Genomic DNA, 14,616 nt, shown 5'->3' with positions numbered 1-14,616 from the left:
AAATCCCTACATTACATAACTCGCTATCGCTTCTAGAGCCGATCAAAGCACTTTATGCAATCCTATCCCCTCGCACATGTCAAAACAGTCATACATTTGTACGGAACAGGTTGACATACGACTTTTCTCTATATGACCATTATAATAATCTGCATCCTCACGTTGCATCCCACATGTAGGACTACACGTGTCTTGTTGCATGGTTGAAATCTGTACAATTTTGAACTTTATCTCGTTGGGATAGGTGCTAAATGAAAGGGAACAGACCACATACCAGAATATTCCGAAGAAACATAAAGGGCTATTCTGCGGTCTTCGTTACCGTGAAATTGCGATATTTGGATTTTTTTAAACATTCAAGCTGTTTTAATTATTCGGAACTGGGATTTCAGGAAATGCTGAAATATTTTTTCCTGGTTTCTAATAAAAGTTAAAATGCATATAAAAACTGGCCAGAAGCAAGTCGGGCTATGCTTAGTGTAAGGTGTGTTTCCTAGCCGTATTTATATTATGAATTGTAACCGTTTTTTCGGTGTGATTGATTTCTAGCGGTCAACAAGCTGTTATGGGTGGTTATGGATGTTGAAACAAGTTTAGTTCTGCTACTCACCAGTAGATGGCGCTAAGAGGACAATAATAAAAAAGTCTTTTACTATTCATTTGCGTAAAGCTTATCGTTTCTTTGAAAAATGTGTAACTAAATTACATGTATACTTATATAAACTATTGTATATACAAATATATTATACAAATAAAATTAATACAAATAAAATGAATATGAATATGAATATTGTCCTTCAAACATATTAAACTCTCGCGTTTTGTACCTACACATTTTAGGGTCATGAACGGGTCTACCGCGACACGACAGTCTGTTTTCGTGTTTAGTTTCAAGCTGTTCCAACAATGCTTTGAAATAATCTAGGTATTTTATTAGGTACCTCAGGAATGGAATGTTTTGTAGCGAGTTGAAATCAGAATGTCAGAAATGAAGCTGAAATATAACCTCTTCGCCATTCCTTTGTGCCTCGGCATTCGCCAAGCGCCCAAGCTCTGTTTAAAAAACCAAGCAGACGAGATTTTAGCGAATAAAATACTTGAGAGTAAAAAACCGTGAAGAAAGCATACTTTGGCCGGATGGTTCAGATTCCTTGAAAGGGCAAAACAACACCTTAAAAGCTCGGAAGAAAAAGGGATCTTTGGAAGATTGGGACTAGATGTATGAAATGCTTACAAGTGCAAAGTTGTCAAAGTTTCGCGATTGTTGTGCCAAACGTTTTTTTTTCGTTAAGATGAAACAGGAGCTGAGTTTTAAATATTTTAGCTAAATATACTCCGTCCGTAAAAGTAGTGCAATAAGGACAAGGCGAAATATCCTGCGTAAAAATCTCAAAAATGGAGGTTTCTTACTCGACTGTTTCCTCCTCTAAAACTTAACCAATCGTAACCAAATTTGGAAATCTAAATGATTATGAAATTATCTGTGTCGGACCGTTTTGCTTTTTTGGCTAATTGATATCAGTTTTGATTACTACTCCTCTCATTGCGGCTTAGTCAATTTTGGCCATTTTTAAAGGGCTCTAGCGCCTTAAAAACAAAAATATCAAAAAAAGCAAAACGGTCCGACACAGATATTGTCAATATTAATCTGTGTTGAAAAAATCATTGCTCTAGCATCAAAACCCACGGAGGAAACAGTCGAGTACATTTACATATATGGAGAAATGACCACTCCTGTTGGCTCTTAAAAAGAATTCCAGTTGGTTTTAGTTTATTTTATTTTCAGAATCTTTCCAATTGTTTAGTTAGAAGTATGTACTTACATAATTTGAAATACCTTGAACTTACGAACATAAATTTAATTTAATTAAGGCCAAAATATATAAAAGCATGTCGCCATTACCGTTTTAAAAGATAAGATAGCTTTTTTTTTACAAACCAGTACGCTTGGAAAGTTCATCGACTCGATTTACATTTTTTTAAAAGCGAGACTGCGATTGCGTGCATTCTGCCACATGCAGCGCCCCACGTGTGCCATAAACATTTTTTTTCTTTTTTTATACGTGTTCATGTTTTTTTTATTAATACAGTGTGACTTCAGCGGCACCGTAAAGTAAATGATAAATATATTTGAGTCGACGCTAAATTGTATTTTATGAAGTTTTTTGTGATTTAATACTTTAATGCTAAGCGAGAATATAATACCTACAATATAAAACTGTACAAGCGCCGACCGCCATAAGGAACCTTTACCCGTGGGACGTCACATTTTACCTAATAAAGGGTCTAGCCGTGTTTGTATGGGGCATCGGCCCCAGAAGCCAAATTGATTGCCGTTTTGCCAATTTATTAGGCCAGATGTAAGATGCTATTTCACCAAAAAAATAACCCTAAAATGCTGCAGGTTTTTGAGAAAATAAAAAAAAAAGAAATTTGGTTTTCATTTTTTTTTATCTAAACTACCGAACCGATTTTTTTGTAACTTATACACATTATGTAAGTAATCTAGATGAATTATTAAAAAAAAAATGGAGATTCAAATATCCTTATAACTAGTAATATTTTCACTTTTAATTTTTCAAAATTTTTTTTTTATATTTCCGAAATAGGGACACCCACCAATTTTGGGTATTTTATGTATAAATTAATGTTCTATAACATATATTTTTTTCAAAAATATTCATTTGGCTCAACAGGGTAAAAATACCGTATGTATGTATGTAATGTATGAACAGACACAACCGGGAGAACTCCCGGTCCCATATCGACCACCGCGCCGCTCTGTACGAATTTGAATTTCGAACGTAACAAATTGCTAAAATGGACTATAATATAGTCTATAATAGCCGCATACAGCCAATAATAATAATATTATTATTATTGGCTGTATGCGGCTGGGTTCTCGTCGTGTCACGAAATTAAAAAACCGGCCAAGTGCGATTAGGACTCGCGTTTCTAGGGTTCCGTACATAAGTCCGACTCACGCTTGACTGCACATTTCTAATAGGTTTTCCTGTCATCTATAGGTAAAGAACTATTTTGAGTATTTTTTTCAAAATTTTAGACCCAGTAGTTTCGGAATTAAAGGGGGGGAATGGTCATTTTTTGGCTATTTTCTTAAATAACTTCGAACCTATGTATTTTAAAATTATATAAAAATATTTCCATCTTTGGGTCACGAATTTACATATGTGTACCAAATTTCGACTTAATTGGTCCAGTAGTTTCCGAGAAAATAGGCTGTGACAGACGGACAGACAGACAGACGCACGAGTGACCCTATAAGAGCTTACGTTTTCCTCTAAGGACAGCGGGCTTTTTTCTATATAATCAATCGCATATTCTCGAAGCCGTTTGCAGATATTGCTAAGAACGTATAGTTAGACCGTAAAAAGTATGCAGCGATGTTGATAGCCCACGCAGTGCAAGTGTCATTTTAAACGTCAAACTTCTATGAAATTATAACGTATACTTAACACTTACACTGCGTGGGCTATCAAATACGCTGCAGACTTTGTTTGGTGCGACTTTAGTAATGTAACGATCTTGGAGATTTTGAAAATATTTTGTGTATAATCTCCTTTTTTTCCATTGCAAGATCAATATCAACGCAGCTCATATTAAAACGGAACTTTTTAGTGAGCCGCGTTTCCCGCCTTTTTATTTTTTAATTTCGTGACGCGACGACAAGCAAGCCGCATACAGCCAATAATAATATAGTCCATTTTAGCAATTTGTTACGTTCGAAATTCAAATTCGTACAGAGCGGCGCGGTGGTCGATATGGGACCGGGAGTTCTCCCGGTTGTGTCTGTTCATACATTACATACATACATACGGTATTTTTACCCTGTTGAGCCAAATGAATATTTTTGAAAAAAATATATGTTATAGAACATTAATTTATACATATAATACCCAAAATTGGTGGGTGTCCCTATTTCGGAAATATAAAAAAAAAAAATTTGAAAAATTAAAAGTGAAAATATTACTAGTTATAAGGATATTTGAAACTCCATTTTTTTTTTAATAATTCATCTAGATTACTTACATAATGTGTATAAGTTACAAAAAAATCGGTTCGGTAGTTTAGATAAAAAAAAATGAAAACCAAATTTCTTTTTTTTTTTCTCAAAAACCTGCAGCATTTTAGGGTTATTTTTTTGGTGAAATAGCATCTTACATCTGGCCTAATAAATTGGCAAAACGGCAATCAATTTGGCTTCTGGGGCCGATGCCCCATACAAACACGGCTAGACCCTTTGAATGTTAGGGATGAATGTTGATGGACGGAGAGCGTATGCAACCCAAAAAACGATGGATGGATTGTGTGAAAGAGGATATGAGAAAGAAAGGAGTGAGTGCTGATGACACGAAAGACAGAGGAGAATGGAAGAGAAAGACATGTTGTGCCGACCCCACATAACGTGGAATAAGGGCAGGGGGAAAGAAGAGAAGAATATAAAACTGTACAAAGATACACAATCAAACCATTATTATTTTAGGTATTATTTATAGACCATCATTCATCGCTACGACAATACAGGTACAGGTACCTATTTCTATTTAATCTCCATTCATAAAAATAGCATCAAAACAACGATTCATGGCATTCCAAAGCTCACCATTCCTTTTTATTATAAAATCAACATATCATTTTATAATTTACTATGATCTTTCAAAACTAACCTTAATTCAAACGATTAAAGTTTGAAATACCGATAACATGTCACTATTATATCTTTTAAGTCATATATTATGATACCAAGAACGAATTAAGTCGGTTCGATGAAACGAACTCCATTTCGGGAAGGTATTAATTTTAAATTGATATTTTAATGAGTGAAATATGTGTTTTAACTTTTTGTATAAATTTCGTGCGGTTGGGAAATTGGCGCTGACGTCGGCCTAAGATTCTTTTTTGTGAGGAAGAACACTTCCTCGGTATATAAAAAAAAAACTTGCATGAAAAATTTCTTAAGTATCTAAGTAGTTATCCAAACTAGCTTCAAAAGCTGCAGAAACTTTACCTTAAGGTAGATGTTTACTACGTGAACTTCTACCTAATAAGTATATCCTCACCACGAGTTTGACACTGACATAATTATTTGCTAACAACTGCGTAAACTAAGCTCACAATGCATCTCCCTTGTACTGAGATTAATGCCAGAAGCACTGCATTTGAGTTGACGCAGTGACTGAGCCTTTTTTAAGACTTGAGCTTTATAAAACCTCTAGCTCTGAAGCCTATTTTATTAAGCCAGCCCTAAAAAGAATTCGAGAGCCTTAAATTTCGGACTTAAAAGGTTAGTTTTCCTAAGGACTTAAAAGTCTTTAGGAAAACTAATGCAGTTGTTAGCATTTAAAGCCACGTAACTCATGGTGACGTGACGGTAAAGGTATTGGAATCGTCAAACACAACGTCACGTCACGTCACATCACGTGACGTCACGTCACAGTGGCACAAGTATCAAGAAATGCTTACCAGCTGCGAGTATGGGAATGTCGACAAACACATTCCACCAGATGCTGTGTTTTTTCTCTGTTGAATTGGAGGTGGATTGAGACTCCAAGTCTCGTCTCTGAAAATAAAGAAAATAATCACTTTAATACAAAATAATCACGTGAATCACTCAGGTAAACTTTTTGTACATATTAAGGTAGGGACAAACTGAGCCCTCATTCATCTTAATCTTAATTAAATAGCTAAGTAACTATTAATCTTTTGTTTTTCTCAGTCATTTTGGCTTAAGTATTTGTAAGAAAGGGATAAAACACAAATTTACTAATTAAGGCTTACGTATTATGTTTTGTGGAAAAGGGCGCGTAAATCTTTTGCCTAAATGAAAACTGAATAAGATCAGTCATCATTCTCTTGCCCTTGTCCCATTCACTTGGGGTCGGCGCAGCATGTCTTTCTCTTCCACACCTCTCTGTCGCCCGTCATTTCATCATTCACTTGCATTCGTTTCATATCATCTCTCACACAGTCCATCCACCTTTTCCTCGGTTTTCCTTTCCTCGTACTTCCCTCCACATTCATTCGTAATACCTTTCTCGTCACATGACTTTCATCCCTCCGCATCACATGCCCGTACCACGCTAGGCGATTTGCCCTTACTTTTTCTGTTATGGGTGCAACTTTCAGGCTTCCTCTTATATGTGTCAATAACATTAGTTATGCTGATGACATGGTACTGCTGAGTCCTTCGTTTGGGGCCCTCAAGCGCCTTCTGGCAATATGTGAAAGTTATGCGGTGGCCCATGGGCTCAAATATAATGCTAACAAAAGTGAAATCATGGTTTTTAAGGCAGGCACCAAAACCTACACGCTGCCAGCAATTTCCTTGACAGGTGTGCCTTTAAAGCAAGTTAGCCAATTTAAATATTTGGGTCACTGGGTCACCGAAGACTTAAAAGACAACTTGGACGTTGAACGGGAGCGAAGGTCGTTGGCCGTTCGATGCAATATGTTGGCCCGCAGGTTTGCGCGATGCACAGAAAAAGTTAAGATCACTCTCTTTAAAGCCTTCTGTGTATCTTTCTACTCATGCAGCCTGTGGGTCAATTATACGCAAAGAGCGTACAGCGACCTTCGCGTCCAATATAATAACGCGTTCCGGGTGCTGATGGGGCTGCCGCGACACTGTAGCGCCTCTGGCATGTTTGCCGAAGCAAGGACAGACAGCTTTGCGGCCGTCATGAGGAAAAGGTGTGCCTCGCTTATGGCCCGTCTGCGCGGCAGTCCCAATCGCATTCTGAGCGTGTTTGCTAACCGCTGGGACAACCCTATGTTAGCCCGGTGGACGTCCATGCATGTTGTCAAACACTGCTGACGGTATATACAACTTTTATTTTTATTTATTGTTTTAAATTTTGTGTTAGTTAAGTATAAATTAATAATTAGTTTTTAAGAATTCACTAACAAAATTGTATGGGCAAAATTGTCTGAAATAAATGTTTATTATATTATTATTATTATTATTATATACTCATTCCTTATCCTATCCATTCTCGTCACGCCACACATCCATCTCAACATTCTCATCTCCGCTACATGCAATCTCTTTTCATCCGTCACCTTTAGGGCCCAACACTCTGATCCATACATGACGACAGGTCTTATGACTGATTTATAAATTTTACCCTTCAACCGAAGAGGCATTCGGGCGTCGCAAATGGTTCCCGTGACCTGTCGCCATTTCATCCATCCTGTGCTAATCCGGTTTTTCACGTCACGGTCAATATCGCCATCGCACTGTACGAGCGAACCGAGGTACTTAAAGTCGGAGCAGACCGGCAGTGTAACGCCGTCGAGTTCTATGGCAGCAAAACTGGAGAGACCGCCAAAATCGCAGAACATGTGTTCCGTTTTAGATCTGCTGATCTTTAGGCCAACATTCTCCAATTTTTGCCGCCATTTCTCAAGTCTGCTCTGCACCTCAAGTTCGTTTTCACCAACAAGCACAATGTCATCGGCAAACAGCATACACCAGGGTGCCTCCTCCTGTATGTCTGACGACAGAGCGTCCATAACAAGCAGGAAGAGGTAAGGGCTTAAAGCCGATCCCTGGTGCAAGCCTACCGTGACACTGAACTTGTCGGTGGTGCCAGCAGCTGACCGGACGCGTGTACAACATCGGTTGTACATTGACCGGATTAGCTCTATATACTTCCCAGGCACGCATTTCTCTTTCAGAGCCCACCACAAAACCTCTCGGGGTACTCGGTCGTATGCTTTTTCGAGGTCAACAAACACCATATGCAGGTTCTTTTTGGCATGTCTGTATTTTTCGCACAGATGGCGAAGTACAAAAATGGCGTCTGTTGTACCTCTCCCCGGCATAAACCCGAACTGGTTTTGTGTTATATCACTCTCATCTCTCAGGCGTCTCTCTATCACTTTTTCCCATACTTTCATGCTATGTGACATGAGCTTTATTCCTCTATAGTTGTTGCATTCTTGTACATCCCCTTTGTTTTTAAAAATGGGCACCAGCAAACTGTCGCACCATTCGTCGGGAATGGTTTCTTCATGCAACAACTTATTGAAGAACAAAGTCAGCCACTTACATCCATCCTCACGCAGTAACTTCCATACCTCTCCTGGTATATCGTCTGGTCCTACAGATTTCCCATTTTTCATACTTCTCACAGCCGTTCTTACTTCGTCCATACATATTTCTTTCACTACACCCATATTTATCATCCTGTGCTGTAGCACCCTGTTCCATTCATTTTCCTCATTCATCAACCTTTCGAAGTAGGCTTTCCAACGTTCTTTTATCGCTTCATCTTTCGTAATCACCTTACCTGCATCATCTTTCACACATTTTATATGAGACATATCCCGGGAACTTCTTTCTCTCGCTTTGGCTAGGCGGTACAGCTGCTTTTCGCCTTTAGGACTATCTAAAGACTCGTACAAATGGTCCTGTGCTGCTGTTCTGGCTATAGCAACTGCACGCTTTGCTTTCTTCTTACATTCTTTATATTCTGTCCTCTTTATTTCCTTCTCAATTTCCTGCCCAGTTTTAACACTTTGCCATTCTTTAAATGCCTGCTTCTTTTTCTTTAATACTTCCTGCACCTCCTCATTCCACCACCACGTTTCCTTATCTATCACACCTTTCCCTTTCGACTCTCCCAACACATCTTTTGCTACTCTCCGTATACAATTTGCCATCTCGTTCCAACATTCGTTTGCATTCAATCCTTCCATTCCTTTCATTTCTATCATTTTATCTATTACACGTTCTTTAAATTTTATAGCACATTCATTCTTCTCTAGCATATGCCATCTTATCTTTGCAGGGGGCCGTTCGGTTCTCATACGAGACTGGACTTTAATGTTCACATCGATTACAAGCAGCCTGTGCTGTGAAGTAAGGTGTTCTCCTGGTATTATTTTTGTGTCTTTGATGCAGTTGATCTTATTTCGCTTCACAAGGAAATAATCAATCTGCGTGGTGTGATTGCCACTTTTGTAGGTTATCAGGTGTTCATCCTTTTTTTGGAACCAGGTATTGGCGATTGCCATGTCCAAGGCAGTAGCTGCTTGTAGTAATGCTTCACCCTGCGTATTACGTATTCCGAAACCGAAACCCCCATGCACTCCCAACTCCCAACTCGAAACACCCAACTGAATAAGATCAGTAATAGTATTTAAATCCTCCTTTATTTTTAAATAACTATTAAATTAAAAGATTAAAAAACCCCTACGCATTACGCCAAAAATAATCCATTTTTTGCCAAAAATGCCTAACATCATTTTGGAACAGGGCCGAATAGTCTTTTTAAACTGTAGTCGATTTCTATAACATAGCCACAGTTCCTAACGAAATGAAATCAAATAAGTATATATTATGTAAATAGGTACATTGAGGAAAAATCTAACGTGATTTGAAATTTGATATTAACAAAAACGCATTAAAAGGTCCCTCCTTGTTACGTTCTCACATTGTTTTCATACAAACGTTTCATGAAGAGTACCTTTCTTTGACTGATCAGTATTTTAGTACACAACCCATTGAAATAACCAGAAAAGGCAACAAAGAAAACTCATTAGAAACTGTAATAAATCACGAAACCTTAACCTTCAACTGTTTCCCTAAAGCTGAGCTTAAGCGATCGATCCAAGGTCAGCGTGACCTTACATTTACGTTTGACCTTCGCCGCCGGTGACCTTTAGGCACAAAGCCGAAAATCATGAAGGACTTTTTCCCTTACTATTTGTATTTAACTTAAGTAGGTACTTAGACCAGCGGTGGAACAAAAATGGGTTTTGATAACATTAAAGTTTTTTCTTTTTTGATATGTTATTGTAAGCATGTTAAATAACATTCATGTAAAAAGTTAGAAAATTTTAGGTGGAGCGTTCGGCCATATTTAAATTTTCAATTTTTGCTAAATAACTATGTAAATATAAAATTAAAGTTACAAAAAACTTTAACATATTCAATAACACTTTAATTTATTCACACTATTCGGTTTTTAGAAATCTGGAACAGCTGCTTTCTGGTGAACGTAAAAACAGGAATTATTATGAAAATACAGAATTAGAGTAGCTGATATTGCAAAATTACGATATTATCTATCAACTTAGTATACATGTAAAAAGTTAGAAATGTAGACAATGTGCTTGTCTAGATATTGATTTCTCGTTAAGCAGTATAGCCAATATTGAATTAAAGTTTGTAGAGTTAATATTACACGGTCATAATAAAGATCTTACTTCTCACACAAAAGATTAGAAATATAAAATCACGGCGACACTAAATACTGATACGTAAGTATGCATTCCGAGCTTATATTAAGTTACATTTCAAACGCGCGGCGTTTGCGCGCGCCGCGCTGTGCGCCGTGGCAGGAGGCAGCGATCGACGGTCGCGGGCTAGCGGTTAGCGCGGTGTCCTTAAAAATACGCAAAGCGTTTATAAAATTATTATCAATGGTAAATAGTTATTTTACACAGTACACTAATGGAAACTTACCTTCCCTTATTTATTTCTATATGTACTAGGGATTGCCCGCGGTTTCGTTTACGTAGAATTCGTTATCGTGTTGAGTATAGAAATAATAGATACATTTGAAAATTATTTTAGGTGCATTGTCATACAGATAACTACCCTTGTTAAAGTATTCTTCAAATTCAATACACAGGTGTCATTTCAATATAATTTTGCGTAATTTGGCGCTTTTAGGTTATAAATGACTAGCGACATATATTTTTTAAGAGCGATCATCTCCGATAATATTTACTTTATCATAAAATCAATTTCAAACTGACGTTATTCAATATTTATCATTTTAAAGTCAATATTACCAACCAACTCATCCAATTTACCTACGGTAACAACTCAAAATTTGCATCAAATTAAATGCCACTTTTCTTATCCGTTACGAACAATCAAGAGGGCCTTTACGAGCTGATGTGGTGAAAATTTTATTTAACCTTCGTCCCTTGAAACCTTCACTACGCTCAAGGTTCAACTTTACGAACCACTAACTACGCTCGTGGTTCAATTTTAGAATGTTTGAATTTGTGAATGTGCTTCCTGCCTCGCACAGCCAAACTGTGGAATGAACTGTCCGATATGACCTTCAAACCTTCAAAGACCCCCATCTTAAAGGTCGGCAACGCGCTTGCAACCCTTCTGGTGTTGCGGGTGTCCATGGGCGGCGGTAATCGCTAACCACCAGATGATCCGTCTGCTCGTTTGCCTCCTATTTAATAAAAAAAAATGTTTCGCTTGTTTGGGTATCAATATTAGCACTGAGCGGTTAATCAACAACTTTTCCCCTTGTAAAACAAATAAATAAGGTAGGTGAGGTGCAGGCATATGAGGCCCGGCGGGTAACAAGGCCCAGCATTCAAAAATAGCAGTTGCTCCCTATTATTCCCAATTATTCTGAATTTGTACTTGTTGCTAAGAAGGCCCACTGTCAGTGCAGGTAAAAAGGTCTAGTCCCGGGCCTTATTGAACGTATGAGATGAAATATTAGATTAAAATATTTTAAGATAATTTTCAATATTTTTAATCTCTTATTAATAAGGTCGATTTGAAGAAACTTCTATGAAATTATGACTTATAAATAACACTTGCACTGCGTGGGCTGTCAAAATTGCTGCAGACTTTTCTTGGTCTAACTCTAATAATTTTTCACTTGCTTTATTGACCTAAAGACGTTTTAAAGAATCAAAAAGTCTAATAACATTGAGGCACTTATACTTTTTAAAGGCAGTAACTAATTACAAGTGACTTTTTTTTGTTAATACATAGGTAGGTATTTACGATCATCATCATATATTTAAGAGTATGACTCTTGTCGGTGGAGCAATTTCCATGTTTGGCGGTCCTCCGCCTTCTCTTTGACAGCCCGATACGACACGACTTTGATCTTTTCCTTTATTTGATCCATGTACGCTCTCCTTGGTCTTCCCCTCTTCCTGTTTGCTTCAACTTTCCCTTCTATGATATTTTTGATAAATTCGTCGTGTCGTATCAGGTGCCCAAGCATCCTTCCTCTTCTATTGTCTATAGTTCTTAACAAACTCCTCCTCTCTCCTACTACATAGGCCACACTGAATGTTTTGCACTACTGGCCACTGGTAAACATTTAAATTATGAATTGTATATTTAAAAAAAATACAGGCTTTTGATTATGGAATGTGACAAATGTTGGCGACAAATCGATCGTCTTTTGTTTTTAATGGCTTGTCAAAGTAAGTCAGTGCGTTGAACGTGGCTTTAACGCGAAAATATTTTTAGAGCTATGATTTTGTTATGATTTTAAAAGTTCGCTTACTCCGCAAGAGTGTAGTGCTTGCCTTCAAAATGCTTTTGGGATTGAAGCACCACATCTGAGCATCGTGAGGCGTTGGTATGGTGAATTTAGTAGAGACAGTATTATTCTAGATAATGATTTTCGTGAAGGTCGACCGTCCACGGCGATCATTCAAGGAAACGTGGCTACTGTGAGACGACTCATTGAAGAAAACCCACGAATCACCTATGACGAAATTTGAAGACAATTAGGGATAGGTATGAGACAAATACAAAAGATTTTACAAGAATATTTAAAAGTCGGGAAGCCTTGTTGTCTTTGGATTCCTCACGAATTAACTTCAGTCCAAAAACAGGTACTTTTTGACTGGTGCCGAGAAATGCTGCGTAAGTACAAGCAAGAAAGTTCAAATGCTGTATATAACATCGTTAGAGGAGATGAAATCTGGATTTACTGCTACGATCCGGAAAAAAGGCATTAATCCAGTCAATGGGTCTTTCGAAGGTGACAGGAGGCCCATAGAAGTTCAACAAGCCAAAAGCGTTGCCAAACATTTTGATCGTCTGTTTTTTTTAATCGCGACTTTTTTGTACCGTACTTTTAAATAATAAAAGAACGTTAAATACTGAGTAGTACACTACCATTTGTGTGCCCGCAGTCATTGAAAAAGACCGCGAGAGACGACCGAGAAGCCGCATCCTCCTGCGTCATAATAATGCGTCCACCGATACCGCAATAAAGGCAAAAACATTTTTTAATTACGAAAACGTGGAAAATGTCTCTTATACGGATTATAATCCAGACATTGCACCCTGTGACTTCTATCTATTTCCCAAAATTAAGGATTTAATTTGGGGTTTGACATTTAAGACCCCGGATAAGGCAGTTACTACGTTTCATCACCACGTCGAAAACATGCAGTCAAGTGATTGGGCCTCATGCTTCCAAAAATGGTCTGAGCGAGTGAATATGTGCATTGTGCATAGAATGTAAAGGGAAACATTTTGAGAAGCAATAAATGTATTATTATGGTTATAAATGATTTTATTCAAAAGTTACGCAAAACTTTCAGTGCGGCCCTCGTATGCGTAAAACCTCTTCGTTAGTTTTCTTTTCTTTTACGATAGAATTGCGAAAAATAGATATTTTGCAACGAGTGACGAATTTTAAAACACGGTCAAAGGGAGTGTTTTAACGTGCTTATTATAGCACCGGTCGTAATGTAGCACCAGATGTACTGTAAAAATTATGTTAAAAGATAATACTTACTGTTACGAATAAATATTTTTACTGTAAAAAAATATCCCACCAAACACATTTTCATGTAAATTTTGTTGCTAAGACGAAACCATAAGACTCGCACTGTCAAAAAGTTGTCAGATCTCTTGTCGAGCCAAGCTTCAAACTCTACAAGCCCTAACTTCACTAACTCTACACCTTAGTCAAAATATGTGGCTTGGCTGTTTCGCTACCGCCACATGGGCATAAGGTGAAAAATTTATTAAATTCATTATTTTTAGGGTTCCGTACCTCAAAAGGAAAAATACTGAACCCTTATAGGATCACTCGTTTGTCTGGCTGTCCGTCTGTCACAGCCTATTTGCTCCGCAACTACTGCACCAATAAGTTGAAATTTGGTATACACATGTAAGTCTCTAGCCCAAGGACATACATGTAAAGTAAATAATAGAAATTCAAATAAAGGGGTCACTTTTGAGATGAATGATAAATAGAAGAAAAAAAAACTATATCTTGTTATAATTAATATAAGAGAATTAGAATATGAATTAATATAAGAGAATTTTGTTAGAATTTTAATTAGTATAAGATAGATATGTATATTGTCATGTTATTTTCTCGAACTCCCCATCGGCATACAAACCTCCTCAAGGTTTTGCCCACGATGGGTCTTGTAATAATAATGTACTTTATTTAGCTTATTGTTCAATAAATTAAAAAATATATATATATCAAACGAAGGGGCTCATTGTAAGAATCTCAGATATATTTTTTCGTAATTTTAAAATAAATAGTTTAAAAGTGATTTAAGAAAATACGCAAAAAATGACCATTCCCCCCCTCCCCCCTTATCTCCGAAACTACTGGGTCTAAAATTATGAAAAAAATACACATATTAGCTCTCTTCCTATAGATGACAGGAAAACCTATTAGAAATGTGCAGTCAAGCGTGAGTCAGACTTAAGTACCTAGTTTTCCGATACCTACGGGTTTTTTAAAGACTACTCACTTTTCTCTAAAAGAAATATATTTTTAAAAATTGTGTAATGTACAGAACCCTTGGAACGCGAGTGCGATTCGCATTTGGGCG

The 14,616-nt window shown here is 37.3% G+C and overlaps 1 protein-coding gene across 3 annotated transcripts in view; it reads right to left on the bottom strand.

Moving 5' to 3' along the window:
• LOC134671697 (phospholipid phosphatase 1-like) overlaps positions 1-14,616 on the bottom strand; it is a 65,867-nt gene that overhangs the window by 10,263 nt on the left and 40,988 nt on the right. For all 3 annotated transcript variants that reach the window (XM_063529527.1, XM_063529528.1, XM_063529529.1), the window contains exon 2: positions 5,485-5,581. In XM_063529527.1, the coding sequence (XP_063385597.1) occupies positions 5,485-5,581 (97 nt within the window). The remainder of the gene's footprint in view (positions 1-5,484; positions 5,582-14,616) is intronic.

Source organism: Cydia fagiglandana, chromosome 16, assembly GCF_963556715.1.
Source record: "Cydia fagiglandana chromosome 16, ilCydFagi1.1, whole genome shotgun sequence".
Classification (NCBI taxonomy): domain Eukaryota; kingdom Metazoa; phylum Arthropoda; class Insecta; order Lepidoptera; family Tortricidae; genus Cydia; species Cydia fagiglandana.
Note: the sequence above shows the minus strand (reverse complement) of the source record. Positions and strands in the feature narration are given on the sequence as shown.